We start from the raw sequence: 18,481 nt of genomic DNA, 5'->3' as shown, positions 1-18,481 counted from the left end.
GTTCTGCCTTATTATTATTGGACCATGCTGGTAATTTATGAACATTTGAACATCTTGGCCATGTTCTGTTATAATCTCCACCTGGCACAGCCAGAAGAGGACTGGCCACCCCACATAGCCTGGTTCCTCTCTAGGTTTCTTCCTAGTTTTTGGCATTTCTAGGGAGTTTTTCCTAGCCACCGTGCTTCTACACCTGCATTGCTTGCTGTTTGGGGTTTTAGGCTGGGTTTATGTACAGCACTTTGAGATATCAGCTGATGTACGAAGGGCTTCATAAATACATTTGATTTGAAGACGACCATAACGCTCTCCCCACGGTGCAGAGCCCTACATACTGGTCTCTGTACCATAACGCTCTCCCCACGGTGCAGAGCCCTACATACTGGTCTCTGTACCATAATGCTCTCCCCACGGTGCAGAGCCCTACATACTGGTCTCTGTACCATAACGCTCTCCCCACGGTGCAGAGCCCTACATACTGGTCTCTGTACCATAACGCTCTCCCCACGGTGCAGAGCCCTACATACTGGTCTCTGTACCATAATGCTCTCCCCACGGTGCAGAGCCCTACATACTGGTCTCTGTACCATAACGCTCTCCCCACGGTGCAGAGCCCTACATACTGGTCTCTGTACCATAACGCTCTCCCCACGGTGCAGAGCCCTACATACTGGTCTCTGTACCATAATGCTCTCCCCACGGTGCAGAGCCCTACATACTGGTCTCTGTACCATAACGCTCTCCCCACGGTGCAGAGCCCTACATACTGGTCTCTGTACCATAACGCTCTCCCCACGGTGCAGAGCCCTACATACTGGTCTCTGTACCATAATGCTCTCCCCACGGTGCAGAGCCCTACATACTGGTCTCTGTACCATAACGCTCTCCCCACGGTGCAGAGCCCTACATACTGGTCTCTGTACCATAACGCTCTCCCCACGGTGCAGAGCCCTACATACCGGTCTCTGTACCATAACGCTCTCCCCACGGTGCAGAGCCCTACATACTGGTCTCTGTACAGTCGTGGCCAACAGTTTTGAGGAACAGTGTGGTGATGAACAATGCCTTTTCCAGCATGATGGAGCACCTTGCCATAAGGCAAAAGTGATATCTAAGTGGCTCGGGGAACAAAACATAAATATTTTGGGTCCATGGCCAGGAAACTCCCCCGACCTTAATCCCATTGAGAACTTGTGGTCAATCCTCAAGAGGCGGGTGGACAAACATAAACCCTCAAATTCTGACAAACTCCAAGCATTGATTATGCAAGAATGGGCTGCCATCAGTCAGGATGTGTCCCAGAAGTTAATTGACAGCATGCCAGGGCGGATTGCAGAGGTCTTGAAAAAGAAGGGTCAACACTGCAAATATTGACTCTTTGCATCAACTTCATGTAATTGTCAATAAAAGCCTTTGACACTTATGAAATGCTTGTAATTATACTTCAGTATTCCATAGTGACATCTGACAAAAATATCTAAAGACACTGAGGCAGCGGACTTTGTGAAAATTTGAATTTCTGTCATTCTCAAAACTTTTGGCCACGACTGTACACTACAATCTGTGAAAGTAGTATCAATGATTGGTCTCTTACGAGGCATGCCCATGCTCCTGCTCCTGCCCTGCAGTGGCATCATGTGGGGTGGGGGGTAGAAGGCCCCCCCTGGGGGGTAGAAAGGCATGGCGTGGGGGTGGGGGGGGGGAGGTGGCGAGAAGTTAAGCCCCTCCAGGATGCTCTGACGCATTTTCTTCACCTTGTTCACCTGATCCACCTGGGGACAGACAGAGAGGGGGGACAGAGAGAGAGAGAGGAGGGGGGACACAGAGAGAGAGGAGGGGGGACACAGAGAGAGAGGAGGGGGGACACAGAGAGAGAGGGGGGACAGAGAGAGAGAGAGGAGGGGGGACACAGAGAGAGAGGAGGGGGGACACAGAGAGAGAGGAGGGGGGACACAGAGAGAGAGGAGGGGGGACACACAGAGAGAGGAGGGGGGACACACAGAGAGAGGAGGGGGGACACACAGAGAGAGGTGGATGATTGAAGTTAATGGTTTATCAAAGCTCTCCTCAGGGCCTGAACTACCACACCTGACTCCAGTAGTTAAGGCCTTGAGAATAAGTTGACAAGGTGAATCAGGTGTGCTCGTTTAGGAATAACTGTTGGTGTCCCCGAAGACGGGTTTGAGAAAGATTTTCTATGCAACTGCAACACACAGTCATATGATAAGTACTGGAAATTATGAGTTTACTGACTGGTCTAGGTTAAAGATGCTAGACTAGAATAGTACTGGTCTAGGTTAAAGATGCTAGACTAGAATAGTACTGGTCTAGGTTAAAGATGCTAGACTAGAATAGTACTGGTCTAGGTTAAAGATGCTAGACTAGAATAGTACTGGTCTAGGTTAAAGATGCTAGACTAGAATAGTACTGGTCTAGGTTAAAGATGCTAGACTAGAATAGTACTGGTCTAGGTTAAAGATGCTAGACTAGAATAGTACTGGTCTAGGTTAAAGATGCTAGACTAGAATAGTACTGGTCTAGGTTAAAGATGCTAGACTAGAATAGTACTGGTCTAGGTTAAAGATGCTAGACTAGAATAGTACTGGTCTAGGTTAAAGATGCTAGACTAGAATAGTACTGTCTAGGTTAAAGATGCTAGACTAGAATAGTACTGGTCTAGGTTAAAGATGCTAGACTAAAATAGTACTGGTCTAGGTTAAAGATGCTAGACTAGAATAGTACTGGTCTAGGTTAAAGATGCTAGACTAGAATAGTACTGGTCTAGGTTAAAGATGCTAGACTAGAATAGTACTGGTCTAGGTTAAAGATGCTAGACTAGAATAGTACTGGTCTAGGTTAAAGATGCTAGACTAGAATAGTACTGGTCTAGGTTAAAGATGCTAGACTAGAATAGTACTGGTCTAGGTTAAAGATGCTAGACTAGAATAGTACTGGTCTAGGTTAAAGATGCTAGACTAGAATAGTACTGGTTTAGGTTAAAGATGCTAGACTAGAATAGTACTGTCTAGGTTAAAGATGCTAGACTAGAATAGTACTGGTCTAGGTTAAAGATGCTAGACTAGAATAGTACTGGTCTAGGTTAAAGATGCTAGACTAGAATAGTACTGGTCTAGGTTAAAGATGCTAGACTAGAATAGTACTGGTCTAGGTTAAAGATGCTAGACTAGAATAGTACTGGTCTAGGTTAAAGATGCTAGACTAGAATAGTACTGGTCTAGGTTAAAGATGCTAGACTAGAATAGTACTGGTCTAGGTTAAAGATGCTAGACTAGAATAGTACTGGTCTAGGTTAAAGATGCTAGACTAGAATAGTACTGGTCTAGGTTAAAGATGCTAGACTAGAATAGTACTGGTCTAGGTTAAAGATGCTAGACTAGAATAGTACTGGTCTAGGTTAAAGATGCTAGACTAGAATAGTACTGGTCTAGGTTAAAGATGCTAGACTAGAATAGTACTGGTCTAGGTTAAAGATGCTAGACTAGAATAGTACTGGTCTAGGTTAAAGATGCTAGACTAGAATAGTACTGGTCTAGGTTAAAGATGCGAGACTAGAATAGTACTGGTCTAGGTTAAAGATGCGAGACTAGAATAGTACTGGTCTAGGTTAAAGATGCTAGACTAGAATAGTACTGGTCTAGGTTAAAGATGCGAGACTAGAATAGTACTGGTCTAGGTTAAAGATGCTAGACTAGAATAGTACTGGTCTAGGTTAAAGATGCTAGACTAGAATAGTACTGGTCTAGGTTAAAGATGCGAGACTAGAATAGTACTGGTCTAGGTTAAAGATGCTAGACTAGAATAGTACTGGTCTAGGTTAAAGATGCTAGACTAGAATAGTACTGGTCTAGGTTAAAGATGCTAGACTAGAATAGTACTGGTCTAGGTTAAAGATGCTAGACTAGAATAGTACTGGTCTAGGTTAAAGATGCTAGACTAGAATAGTACTGGTCTAGGTTAAAGATGCTAGACTAGAATAGTACTGGTCTAGGTTAAAGATGCTAGACTAGAATAGTACTGGTCTAGGTTAAAGATGCTAGACTAGAATAGTACTGGTCTAGGTTAAAGATGCTAGACTAGAATAGTACTGGTCTAGGTTAAAGATGCTAGACTAGAATAGTACTGGTCTAGGTTAAAGATGCTAGACTAGAATAGTACTGGTCTAGGTTAAAGATGCTAGACTAGAATAGTACTGGTCTAGGTTAAAGATGCTAGACTAGAATAGTACTGGTCTAGGTTAAAGATGCTAGACTAGAATAGTACTGGTCTAGGTTAAAGATGCTAGACTAGAATAGTACTGGTCTAGGTTAAAGATGCTAGACTAAAATAGTACTGTCTAGGTTAAAGATGCTAGACTAAAATAGTACTGGTCTAGGTTAAAGATGCTAGACTAGAATAGTACTGGTCTAGGTTAAAGATGCAAGACTAGAATAGTACTGGTCTAGGTTAAAGATGCGAGACTAGAATAGTACTGGTCTAGGTTAAAGATGCGAGACTAGAATAGTACTGGTCTAGGTTAAAGATGCGAGACTAGAATAGTACTGGTCTAGGTTAAAGATGCGAGACTAGAATAGTACTGGTCTAGGTTAAAGATGCTAGACTAGAATAGTACTGGTCTAGGTTAAAGATGCTAGACTAGAATAGTACTGGTCTAGGTTAAAGATGCGAGACTAGAATAGTACTGGTCTAGGTTAAAGATGCTAGACTAAAATAGTACTGGTTTAGGTTAAAGATGCTAGACTAGAATAGTACTGGTCTAGGTTAAAGATGCGAGACTAGAATAGTACTGGTCTAGGTTAAAGATGCTAGACTAGAATAGTACTGGTCTAGGTTAAAGATGCTAGACTAGAATAGTACTGGTCTAGGTTAAAGATGCTAGACTAGAATAGTACTGGTCTAGGTTAAAGATGCGAGACTAGAATAGTACTGGTCTAGGTTAAAGATGCTAGACTAGAATAGTACTGGTCTAGGTTAAAGATGCTAGACTAAAATAGTACTGGTCTAGGTTAAAGATGCTAGACTAGAATAGTACTGGTCTAGGTTAAAGATGCGAGACTAGAATAGTACTGGTCTAGGTTAAAGATGCTAGACTAGAATAGTACTGGTCTAGGTTAAAGATGCTAGACTAGAATAGTACTGGTCTAGGTTAAAGATGCGAGACTAGAATAGTACTGGTCTAGGTTAAAGATGCGAGACTAGAATAGTACTGGTCTAGGTTAAAGACGCTAGACTAGAATAGTACTGGTCTAGGTTAAAGATGCGAGACTAGAATAGTACTGGTCTAGGTTAAAGATGCGAGACTAGAATAGTACTGGTCTAGGTTAAAGATGCTAGATTAGAATAGTACTGGTCTAGGTTAAAGACGCTAGACTAGAATTGTACTAGGTTTGTCTCTGTGTAGATACCTGACCGTCACAGAGGTCGATGAGCGGGGCCTTGTCCCGAATGGCCCGGATCAGTTTGCTCTGCAGCAGCTTGCCGTCAAAGTACATCCATGGGCAGCAGTGCTCCCAGGGGATTGGCTGGCCACACACGTCGTTGGCCAATAAGGCCATGTCCACGCCGCTCATGAACAGAGCAGCCAGCTGCACGCCGCGGGGGTCCAGATTATCAATCTACAGGGAGAGACAAGTTAGAGAACAACTCACAGTGACAGGAATAGTGTTTCCCAAAGTCCACCGCTTTTCCAGAAATCCTGACAGTCAGATTCCTGTTATCAGGAGGGAATAAGCAAGAAATTGAGGAGAAACCCTGGGAATAAGGGCAAGTTACCGGAACTACTCCTAGGATACACTCGTGACTACAGTAGTAACCCCCCAGTAGTAACCCCCCCACTACAGTAGTAACCCCCCAGTAGTAACCCCCCCACTACAGTAGTAACCCCCCAGTAGTAACCCCCCCCACTACAGTAGTAACCCCCCCCCACTACAGTAGTAACCCCCCACTACAGTAGTAACCCCCCACTACAGTAGTAACCCCCCACACAGTAGTAACCCCCCACTACAGTAGTAACCCCCCAGTAGTAACCCCCCCACTACAGTAGTAACCCCCACACTACAGTAGTAACCCCCCAGTAGTAACCCCCCAGTAGTAACGCCCCCACTACAGTAGTAACCCCCCACTACAGTAGTAACCCCCCACTACAGTAGTAACCCTCCAGTAGTAACCCCCCCACTACAGTAGTAACCCCCCAGTAGGAACCCCCCCACTACAGTAGTAACCCCCCAGTAGTAACCCCCCACTACAGTAGTAACCCCCCCCACTACAGTAGTAACCCCCCACTACAGTAGTAACCCCCCAGTAGTAACACCCCCCACTACAGTAGTAACCCCCCAGTAGTAATACCCCCCACTACAGTAGTAACCCCCCAGTAGTAACACCCCCCACTACAGTAGTAACCCCCCCGTAGTAACACCCCCCACTACAGTAGTAACCCCCCCACTACAGTAGTAACCCCCCCACTACAATAGTAACCCCACAGTAGTAACCCCCCCACTACAGTAGTAACCCCCCACTCCAGTAGTAACCCCCCCAGTACAGTAGTAACCCCCCCACTACAGTAGTAACCCCCCCACTACAGTAGTAACCCCCCCAGTACAGTAGTAACCCCCCCACTAGAGTAGTAACCCCCCCACTACAGTAGTAACCCTCCCACTACAGTGGTAACCCCCCACTACAGTAGTAACCCTCCCACTACAGTACTAACCCCCCACTACAGTAGTAACCCCCCACTACAGTAGTAACCCCCCCACTACAGTAGTAACCCCACACTACAGTAGTAACCCCCCCACTACAGTAGTAACCCCCCACTACAGTAGTAACCCCCCACTACAGTAGTAACCCCCCACTACAGTAGTAACCCCCCACTACAGTAGTAACCCCCCACTACAGTAGTAACCCCCCACTACAGTAGTAACCCCCCACTACAGTAGTAACCCCCCACTACAGTAGTAACCCTTTGTGGGCTATACTCAGCCTTGTCTCAGGATGGTAAGTTGGTGGTGTGGGGGCTGTGCTTTGGCAAAGTGGGTGGGGTTATATCCTTCCTGTTTGGCCCTGTCCGGGGGTGTCCTCGGATGGGGCCACAGTGTCTCCTGACCCCTCCTGTCTCAGCCTCCAGTATTTATGCTGCAGTAGTTTATGTGTCGGGGGGCTAGGGTCAGTTTGTTATATCTGGAGTACTTCTCCTGTCCTATTCGGTGTCCTGTGTGAATCTAAGTGTGCGTTCTCTAATTCTCTCCTTCTCTCTTTCTTTCTCTCTCTCGGAGGACCTGAGCCCTAGGACCATGCCCCAGGACTACCTGACATGATGACTCCTTGCTGTCCCCAGTCCACCTGGCCATGCTGCTGTTCCAGTTTCAACTGACCTGAGCCCTAGGACCATGCCCCAGGACTACCTGACATGATGACTCCTTGCTGGCCCCAGTCTACCTGGCCATGCTGCTGCTCCAGTTTCAACTTCCACCTGACTGTGCTGCTGCTCTAGTTTCAACTGTTCTGCCTTATTATTATTCGACCATGCTGGTCATTTATGAACATTGAACATCTTGACCATGTTCTGTTATAATCTCCACCCGGCACAGCCAGAAGAGGACTGGCCACCCCACATAGCCTGGTTCCTCTCTAGGTTTCTTCCTAGGTATTGGCCTTTCTAGGGAGTTTTTCCTAGCCACCGTGCTTCTACACCTGCATTGCTTGCTGTTTGGGGTTTTAGGCTGGGTTTCTGTACAGCACTTTGAGATATCAGCTGATGTACGAAGGGCTATATAAATAAATTTGATTTGATTTGATTTGATTAACCCCCCCACTACAGTAGTAACCCCCCACTACAGTAGTAACCCCCCCAGTAGCAACCCCCCACTACAGTAGTAACCCCCCCAGTAGTAACCACCCACTACAGTAGTAACCCCCCCCCCAACTACAGTAGTAACCCCCCCAGTAGTAACCCCCCCACTACAGTAGTAACCACCCCCAGTAGTAACCCCCCCAGTAGTAAACCCCCCCACTACAGTAGTAACCCCCCAGTAGTAACCCCCCCACTACAGTAGTAACCCCCCACTACAGTAGTAACCCCACAGTAGTAACCCCCCACTACAGTAGTAACCCCCCACTACAGTTGTAACCCCCCACTACAGTAGTAACCCCCCCACTACAGTAGTAACCCCCCACTACAGTAGTAACCCCCCCACTACAGTAGTAACCCCCCCAGTACAGTAGTAACCCCCCCAGTACAGTAGTAACCCCCCCAGTAGTAAACCCCCACTACAGTAGTAAACCCCCACTACAGTAGTAAACCCCCCCAGTACAGTAGTAACCCCCCCAGTACAGTAGTAACCCCCCCAGTACAGTAGTAACCCCCCCAGTACAGTAGTAACCCCCCACTACAGTAGTAACCCCCCCCCCCACTACAGTAGTAACCCCCCCAGTAGTAACCCCCCCACTACAGTAGTAACCCTCCAAATCAAATCAAATGTATTTATATAGCCCTTGGTACATCAGCTGATATCTCAAAGTGCTGTACAGAAACCCAGCCTAAAACCCCAAACAGCAAGCAATGCAGGTGTAGAAGCACGGTGGCTAGGAAAAACTCCCCAGTAGGGACTACTACAGTAGTAACCCCCCAGTAGTAACCCCCCACTACAGTAGTAACCCCCCCAGTAGTAACCCCCCACTACAGTAGTAACCCCCCCAGTAGTAACCCCCCACTACAGTAGTAACCCCCCACTACAGTAGTAACCCCCCCAGTAGGAACCCCCCACTACAGTAGTAACCCCCCACTACAGTAGTAACCCCCCCAGTAGTAACCCCCCCACTACAGTAGTAACCCCCCCAGTAGTAACCCCCCACTACAGTAGTAACCCCCCCAGTAGGAACCCCCCACTACAGTAGTAACCCCCCCAGTAGGAACCCCCCACTACAGTAGTAACCCCCAATAACAGCATTCCACAGAGCAAAGCACTGCAAGCAGAGAGGTCACAGCCCATTCCCCCAGTCTGCCGACACTCAGCCCATTCCCCCAGTCTGCCGACACTCAGCCCATTCCCCCAGTCTGCCGACACTCAGCCCATTCCCCCAGTCTGCCGACACTCAGCCCATTCCCCCAGTCTGCCGACACTCAGCCCATTCCCCCAGTCTGCCGACACTCAGCCCATTCCCCCAGTCTGCCGACACTCAGCCCATTCCCCCAGTCTGCCGACACTCAGCCCATTCCCCCAGTCTGCCGACACTCAGCCCATTCCCCCAGTCTGCCGACACTCAGCCCATTCCCCCAGTCTGCCGACACTCAGCCCATTCCCCCAGTCTGCCGACACTCAGCCCATTCCCCCAGTCTGCCGACACTCAGCCCACTCCCCCAGTCTGCCGACACTCAGCCCACTCCCCCAGTCTGCCGACACTCAGCCCATTCCCCCAGTCTGCCGACACTCAGGACACTAGCTGACAATCTACCAGCCAACCAACCAGTCACCCAGCCAACCACACAGAGCCAACCAACCAGTCACCCAGCCAACCAACCAGTCACCCAGCCAACCACACAGAGCCAACCAACCAGTCACCCAGCCAACCACACAGAGCCAACCAACCAGTCATCCAGCCAACCACACAGAGCCAACCAACCAGTCACCCAGCCAACCACACCGAGTTAGCCAGCCAAACAGCCACCCACACCCAGCCAGCCAACCACACCGAGCCAGCCAACCAGTCACTCAGTCAACCAGTCTCCCAGCCAACCACACTGAGCCAGCCAGTCAACCAGTCACCCAGCCAACCACACCGAGCCAGCCAGCCATCTACGTAGCCAACCAGCCAGCCAGCCACGTAGCCAGCCAGCCAGCCACGTAGCCAGCCAGCCAGCCAGCCACGTAGCCAGCCAGCCACGTAGCCAGCCAGCCACGTAGCCAGCCAGCCACGTAGCCAGCCAGCCACGTAGCCAGCCAGCCACGTAGCCAGCCAGCCACGTAGCCAGCCAGCCACGTAGCCAGCCAGCCACGTAGCCAGCCAGCCATTCACACAGACTACCATAACAGCAGATCAGAAGCAGCTGGTTCATGTTTAGAGTAGTTCAGCACATTATTGTTGAGACAATATGAGCAGTGTCCTGTAGAACCACCTAGAGTCTTGTCAGTCCACCTATCCTCTCTGAGAAACATGTTGAAATGGACCAACTCGGAACAGCCCAGCGGAGCGTTGGGAGGATCTGATAGGTTACCCAACTGATGGGGACTGTTTCCTGGACCCAGAGTACACATACTACTGGACTACAGAAGAGAACCTCTACAGCTGTTCAGTCCAGGATAGGGTTGGAAACTCACATAACTTTCACCAAATTACCAGGTTTTCCAGAAATGACCTTTGGAAAATTCCCTGAATCAGGTTAGAAATCCAGACTCTTCCAACTAGGAATTCTGGAAAACCTGGGACTAATCAATGGTTTCAGAAGCCTAGTCCAGGAGAATTGTTAAGGTGGGTGTGTGAAAGCAGTGTGTGTAATACCACTGTCTGCCACTGGGTGGTTTCAGGACACTCCTCAGACTCGCTACAAAATCACCTTGAGTTCCTGCAGCTGTTCAGGCTCATACAGTTTAGGAGAAAGTGCTTGGGCTAGGAACGCGTCCAGTTCCTTACCACGCAAAACTCGTACTCCTGGCCATTGTAACATAAACCTAGAACAGAAACACAGTAATTAGACCTTAGTAATGATCGGATTTTAGTAACACTGTCTGATCAGGTCTTCCATTATCTCTCAACACAGAACAATACAGTAGACACTCAGCAGAAAACTACAGATAATTTGTCTGCCTCTCAGTGTGTGTGTGTGTGTGTGTGTGTGTGTGTGTGTGTTCCCTCACCTCAACACGCAGCAGAGAACCAGGAGATGTGTGGGGACGCAGGCTGGGTTGAGCATGGCTGGGGCATCTGACCTCATACAGGCCAGGAAGGCCCTCATCCTGCCGTTCTTATCCTCCACAGCCTTGCCCAGCCACAGCTTCTTCAGGTTTGGACAGGTCCACTCTCTGAAGGGCAGAGCCTCCACAAGCTCTGGGGTGTGGGGGGACTTCCCCTTGTAGGCTGCCCACTCCTTCACTGCCACAGGGGAGTCTGGAACACATTAGTAACATTAACCCTGACGTCTGACCCTAACACACCCACTCCTTCAATACCACAGGGGAGTCTGGAACACATTAGTAACATTAACCCTGACGTCTGACCCTAACACACCCACTCCTTCAATACCACAGGGGAGTCTGGAACACATTAGTAACATTAACCCTGACCTCTGACCCTAACACACCCACTCCTTCACTGCCACAGGGGAGTCTGGAACACATTAGTAACATTAACCCTGACCTCTGACCCTAACACACCCACTCCTTCACTGCCACAGGGGGGTCTGGAACACATTAATAACATTAACCCTGACCCTAACACACCCACTCCTTCACTGCCACAGGGGGGTCTGGAACACATTAGTAACATTAACCCTGACCTCTGACCCGAACACACCCACTCCTTCACTGCCACAGGGGAGTCTGGAACACATTAGTAACATTAACCTCTGACCTCTGACCCTAACACACCCACTCCTTCAATACCACTGGGGAGTCTGGAACACATTAGTAACATTAACCCTGACCTCTGACCCTAACACACCCACTCCTTCACTGCCACAGGGGAGTCTGGAACACATTAGTAACATTAACCCTGACCTCTGACCCTAACACACCCACTCCTTCACTGCCACAGGGGGGTCTGGAACACATTAATAACATTAACCCTGACCCTAACACACCCACTCCTTCACTGCCACAGGGGGGTCTGGAACACATTAGTAACATTAACCCTGACCTCTGACCCGAACACACCCACTCCTTCACTGCCACAGGGGAGTCTGGAACACATTAGTAACATTAACCTCTGACCCTAACACACCCACTCCTTCAATACCACTGGGGAGTCTGGAACACATTAGTAACATTAACCTCTGACCTCTGACCCTAACACACCCACTCCTTCAATACCACTGGGGAGTCTGGAACACATTAGTAACATTAACCCTGACCTCTGACCCTAACACACCCACTCCTTCAATACCACTGGGGAGTCTGGAACACATTAGTAACATTAACCTCTGACCTCTGACCCTAACACACCCACTCCTTCAATACCACTGAGGAGTCTGGAACACATTAGTAACATTAACCCTGACCTCTGACCCTAACACACCCACTCCTTCACTGCCACAGGGGGGTCTGGAACACATTAGTAACATTAACCCTGACCTCTTGACCCTAACACACCCACTCCGTCACTGCCACAAGGGGGTCTGGAACACATTATTAACATTAACCCTGACCACTGACCCTAACACACCCACTCCTTCACTGCCACAGGGGGGTCTGGAACACATTAGTAACATTAACCCTGACCTCTGACCCTAACACACCCACTCCTTCAATACCACTGGGGAGTCTGGAACACATTAGTAACATTAACCCTGACCTCTGACCCTAACACACCCACTCCTTCACTGCCACAGGGGGGGTCTGGAACACAATAACATTAACCCTGACCTCTGACCCTAACACACCCACTCCTTCACTGCCACAGGGGAGTCTGGAACACATTAGTAACATTAACCCTGACCTCTGACCCTAACACACCCACTCCTTCACTGCCACAGGGGGGTCTGGAACACATTAGTAACATTAACCCTGACCTCTGACCCTAACACACCCACTCCTTCACTGCCACAGGGGAGTCTGGAACACATTAGTAACATTAACCTCTGACCCCTTTTTTATGTTATCAAAATGTGTTTTGGGCAGAAACGCCTTCTGTAACGTGAACTTTCATGTGACTTGTTACAAACTTGGATGCCATCTGTAAATAGTTCAATTACGAACCTAGTTGGTTTAGCCATGGACAAAGCCATTAACCTTCCCGCTAGCCATGATTGGCTGAGATAATGTCTATAACAGGAGCTGCTCAGTATGTGTAGATAATTCTTGCTAGCGAAGCGTTTTTGAAAGATACCGTATAACGTTAGCCATGGGGACAACTGCAATAGTGTTGCAAGTGCTCTCAACAACATTGCTGCAGTGAATTTTGCAGGCGCTAATCGACAAGATCAGTGGAGGGGTAATAATATTGTGATGGACTACTTTCTGCACACGGTCCGTGTGAACCGGAGTGACTTGACACAACGGACCAAACGAACAGAAATGACACAGAGCGTCTTACTAAAGTTAGAGGATCCGCTCTGCCGTGAAGCGTTTACCATCCATCTACATTCGGAAAGTATTCAGACCCCTTCCCTTTTACCACATGACTTACATTATTCTACAATGGATTAAATATAACCATTTCCTCCTCAATCTACACATAATGACAACAGATTTTTAGACATTTTTAATTGGAAATGTATTAAAAATATAAAATAAAAATGCCTTATTTACATCAGTATTCAGACCCTTTGCTATGAGACTCCAAATTAAGCTCAGGTGCATCCTGTTTCCATTGATCATCTTTGAGATGTTTCTACAACTTGTTTGGACTCCACCTGTGGTCAATTAAATTCCTTAGACATGATTTGGAAAGGGACACACCTGTCTATATAATGTCCCACAGTTGACAGTGCACGTCAGAGAAAAAAAAACAAGCCATGAGGTCAAAGGAATTGTCCGTAGAGCTCCGAGACAGCATTGAAGGTCCCCAAGAACACAGTGGCCTTCATCATTCTTAAATGGAAGAAGTTTGGAACCAACAAGAATCTTCCTAGAGCTGGCAGCCCGGCCAAACTGAGCAATCACTGGAGAAGGGTCTTGGTCAGGAAGGTGACCCTCTGATCCTCTGTGGAGATAGGAGAACCTTCCAGAAGGACAACCATCTCTGCAGCAGTCCACCAATCAGGATTCTATGGTAGAGTGGCCAGGCAGAAGTCACTCCTCAGTAAAAAGGTACATGACATGCCGCTTGGAATTTGCCAAAAGGCACCTAAAGACTCTCAGACCATGAGAAACAAGATTCTCTGGTCTGATGAAACCAAGATTGAACTCTTTGGTCTGAATGCCAAGCATCACGTCTGGAGGAAACCTGGCACCATCCCTACGGTGAAGCATGGTGGTGGCAGCATCATGCTGTGGGGATGTTTTTCAGTGTCAGGGAACAGGAGAATAGTCAGGTTCGAGGGAAAGATGAACAGAGCAAAGTACAGAGAGATCCTTGATGAAAACCTGCTCCAGAGCGCTCAGGACCTCAGACTGGGGTCAAGGTTCACCTTCCAACAGGACAACGACCCTAAGCACACAGCAAAGACAACTCAGGAGTGGCTTCGGGACAAGTCTCTGAATGTCCTTGAGTGACACAGCCAGAGCCCGGACTTGAACCCGATCGAACATCTCTGGAGAGACCTGAAAATAGCTGTACAGCGACGCTCCACATCCAACCTGACAGAGCTTGAGAGGATCTGCAGAGATAAATGGGAGACACTCCCAAAATACAGGTGTACCAAGCTTGTAGCATCATACCCAAGAAGACTCAAGGCTGTAATCACAGCCAAAGGTGCATCAACAAAGTACTGAGTAAAAGGTCTGAATACTTATGTAAATGTGATCTTTTTTAAATCTTTTTTTTTTATGTAAAACAATTGTTAAAATGTCTAAACCCTTTTTTCTTTGTCATTATTGGGTGTAGATTGATATATTTCAGAATAAGTAATGTGGAAAAAGACAAAAGGTTAAACTTTCTGAATGCCCTGTGTTCGAGTAACTCATTTTCAGATATACGGTTCTAATTCTGTCAGAAAGTCATTTTCATTGCAAGTTAAAGCACACTGTTTGCTAGCGAGCGAATGTTAGCTTGCTGGCTCGCTAGCTAACATTACCATTATGATTGGTGTAGTAATATTTTTATCTCAAGAAGTTATTTGTATTGCTAGGTGTAGCCTAATGTTAGCAAGCTAGCTAACATTGAACCTAGTTGGTTAGCTTTAGCTACCTGCCGATTCATACTTCAGCATTTACTGCATGGTAGCTAGCTACGACAATCTGTTTGTACATTACGGGTTGGTTCATTGTTTAACAAGCTAGCTACATGTCTAAACAAAACACTCCACTTCACCAGATGATTACATGACCCATCAAGTTAGCCAGGTGTGTCTGGGGGTGATTACAGCCATCTATTGTATTTCATGAACATGTGTGTTTACCAGAGACAGTAATGTCAAGAACAACATGACCTGCAGATAGTTTATTTTTACCTGGAGTTTTTCCCTATTGTAGGCTACTTTTACAATTTTTAGTCTTTAAATTTTTGGTTGTTTACTAAACTACTCACTGTGTTTACTATATGGCCTCACATGTGAATCCTTAAAGAGATGGGTGGGTCAAAGGCTTAAGAGGGTGTGAACGATGCTGAATGAGTGTATACAGCTCTCCAGTAGGTACCAAAACATTCAAGGGCCATTTTCTCCAAAAGTTGGTTAACAAGTTTATCAACTTTCAAACCAGAATTACTTTCCCATTGTTCCTCAACAGCAGCGTATGATATACCATTTTCTAGGCAAGTCTATGCTTTAATCAAATGTATAAAACACAATTTCAACTTTTGCAACATAAGACCGAATTGAGGTGGTCGGTCACAAATAGCAATAAATACACTGAGGGGTTGAGGCATTGGGTCAGTCTCAGTATAGGGAGCAGTTTAGAGATGTTTATGTTTTTACCTTTATTTAACTAGGCAAGTCAGTTAAGAACAAATTCTTATTTTCAATGACGGCCTAGGAACAGTGGGTTACCGACAGATTTGTACCTTTTCAGCTCGGGGATTTGAACTTGCAACCTTTCGGTTACTCGTCCAACACTCTAACCACTAGGCTACCCTGCCACCCTAGATGAAGAGCTTTGCTCAAAGGCACAACAACAAAAGATGACCTCTAGGATACTGATGTTAGAAACTCTTCCTGTCAGATTTGAAGCCGTTGCTGGTCGGCATCCAGGCTACCTGGCTGACTCCAGCACTTTGGCAGACGGTGGCGTCCCAGTCCCTCAGCCTTCTTACTAGGACTTGGTCAGTAGAGACTAGCTAATAAAGACTAGCTGGTAGTAGAGTGTAGGTAGGGAGAAGTTTCTTACATTATTAGCATAAGAAGGTAGTAGTTTCCACATGATTAGCATAGGAAGGTAGTAGTTTCCACATGATTAGCATAGGAAGGTAGTAGTTTCCACATGATTAGCATAGGAAGGTAGTAGTTTCCACATGATTAGCATAGGAAGGTAGTAGTTTCCACATGATTAGCATAGGAAGGTAGTAGTTTCCACATGATTAGCATAGGAAGGTAGTAGTTTCCACATGATTAGCATAGGAAGGTAGTAGTTTCCACATGATTAGCATAGGAAGGTAGTAGTTTCCACATGATTAGCATAGGAAGGTAGTAGTTTCCACATGATTAGCATAGGAAGGTAGTAGTTTCCACATGATTAGCATAGGAAGGTAGTAGTTTCCACATGATTAGCATAAGAAGGTAGTAGTTTCCACATGATTAGCATAGGAAGGTAGTCGTTTCCACATGATTAGCATAGGAAGGTAGTAGTTTCCACATGATTCGCATAGGAAGGTAGTAGTTTCCACATGATTAGCATAAGAAGGTAGTAGTTTCTACATGATTAGCATAGGAAGGTAGTAGTTTCTACATGATTAGCATAAGAAGGTAGTAGTTTCTACATGATTAGCATAGGAAGGTAGTAGTTTCTACATTATTAGCATAGGAAGGTAGTAGTTTCCACATGATTAGCATAGAAAGGTAGTAGTTCCTACATTAGTAGTTGTGGAAGGTAGTGGTTTCTACATTATTAGCAGAGTTAGCAGTTTCTTACATTAGTAATATAGGTAAGTAGGCAGTAGTTTCTTACATTAATATAGGTAGGTAGGCAGGTACGTAGGTAGGTAGGTACGTAGGTAGGTAGTAGTTTCTTACATTAGTAATATAGGTAAGTAGGTAGTAGTTTCTTACATTAGTAGTATAGGTAGGTAGGCAGGTACGTAGGTAGGTAGGTAGGTACGTAGGTAGGTAGTAGTTTCTTACATTAGTAATATAGGTAAGTAGGCAGTAGTTTCTTACATTAGTAATATAGGTAGGTAGGCAGGTACGTAGGTAAGTAGGTAGGTACGTAGGTAGGTAGTAGTTTCTTACATTAGTAATATAGGTAAGTAGGTAGTAGTTTATTACAGTAATGTAGGTAGTCTATTACATTAGTAGTATGGTATAAGTAGGTCATAGTTTATTACAGTAATGTAGGTAGTCTATTACATTAGTAGTATGGTATAGGTACAGTTGAAGGCAGAAGTTTACATACACCTTAGCCAAATACGTTCAAGATCAGTTTTTCACAATTCCCAACATTTAATCCTAGTAAAAAAAGCCCCATCTTCGGTCAGTAAGGAACACCACTTTATTTTACTTTTTGTCAGAATAATAGTAGAGAGAATTATTTCTTTCAGCTTTTATTTCTTTCATCACATTCCCAGTGGGTCAGAAGTTTACATACACTCAATCTGTATTTGGTAGCATTACCTTTAAATTTGTTTAACTTGGGTCAAACGTTTCGGGTAGCCTTCCACAAGCTTCCCACAATAAGTTGGGTGAATTTTGGCCCATTCCTCCTGACAGAGCTGGTGTAACTGAGTCAGGTTTGTAGGCCTCCTTGCTCACACATGCTTTTTCAGTTCTGCTCACAAATGTTCGATAGGATTGAAGTCAGGGCCTTGTGATGGCCAGTCCAATACCTTGACTTTGTTGTCATTAAGCCATTTGGCCAAAACTTTGGAAGTATGCTTGGGGGTCATTGTCCATTTGGGAGACCCATTTGCGACCAAGCTTTAACTTCCTGACTGATGTCTTGAGATGTTGCTTCAATATATCCACATAATTTTACTTCCTCATGATGCCATCTATTTTGTGAAGTGCACCAGTCCCTCCTGCAGCTAAGCACCGCCACAATCTGATGCTGCCACCCCCGTGCTTCACGGTTGGGATGGTGTTCTTCGGTTTGCAAGCCTCCCCCTTTTTCCTCCAAACATAACGATGGTCATTATGGCCAAAGAGTTCTATTTTTGTTTAATGAGACCAGAGGACATTTCTCCAAAAAGTACAGTCTCACCCCATGTGCAGTTGCAAACTGTGGTCTGGCTTTTTTATGGCGGTTTTGGAAACGGCCTTTCAGGTTATGTCGATATAGGACCCGTTTTACTGTGGATATTGATACTTTTGTACCCGTTTCCTCCAGCATCTTCACAAGGTCCTTTGCTGTTGTTCTGGGATTGATTTGCACTTTTCGCACCAAAGTACGTTCATCTCTCGGAGACAGAACGTGTCTCCTTCCTGAGTGGTATGACGGCTGCGTGGTCCCATGGTGTTTATACTTAAGTACTATTGTTTGTACAGATGAAAGTGGTACCTTCATGTTTT

At 46.3% G+C, this 18,481-nt stretch overlaps 1 protein-coding gene across 3 annotated transcripts in view; it reads right to left on the bottom strand.

Moving 5' to 3' along the window:
• LOC109883144 (constitutive coactivator of PPAR-gamma-like protein 1 homolog) overlaps positions 1-18,481 on the bottom strand; it is a 73,610-nt gene that overhangs the window by 21,819 nt on the left and 33,310 nt on the right. For all 3 annotated transcript variants that reach the window (XM_031825868.1, XM_031825869.1, XM_031825870.1), the window contains exons 11-14: positions 10,866-11,115; positions 10,565-10,679; positions 5,424-5,633; positions 1,595-1,772 (exon numbers count right to left, since the gene is read on the bottom strand). In XM_031825868.1, coding sequence (XP_031681728.1) covers positions 1,595-1,772; positions 5,424-5,633; positions 10,565-10,679; positions 10,866-11,115 — 753 coding nt within the window. The remainder of the gene's footprint in view (positions 1-1,594; positions 1,773-5,423; positions 5,634-10,564; positions 10,680-10,865; positions 11,116-18,481) is intronic.

Source organism: Oncorhynchus kisutch, linkage group LG5, assembly GCF_002021735.2.
Source record: "Oncorhynchus kisutch isolate 150728-3 linkage group LG5, Okis_V2, whole genome shotgun sequence".
In the NCBI taxonomy this organism is placed as follows: Eukaryota; Metazoa; Chordata; class Actinopteri; order Salmoniformes; family Salmonidae; genus Oncorhynchus; species Oncorhynchus kisutch.
Note: the sequence above shows the minus strand (reverse complement) of the source record. Positions and strands in the feature narration are given on the sequence as shown.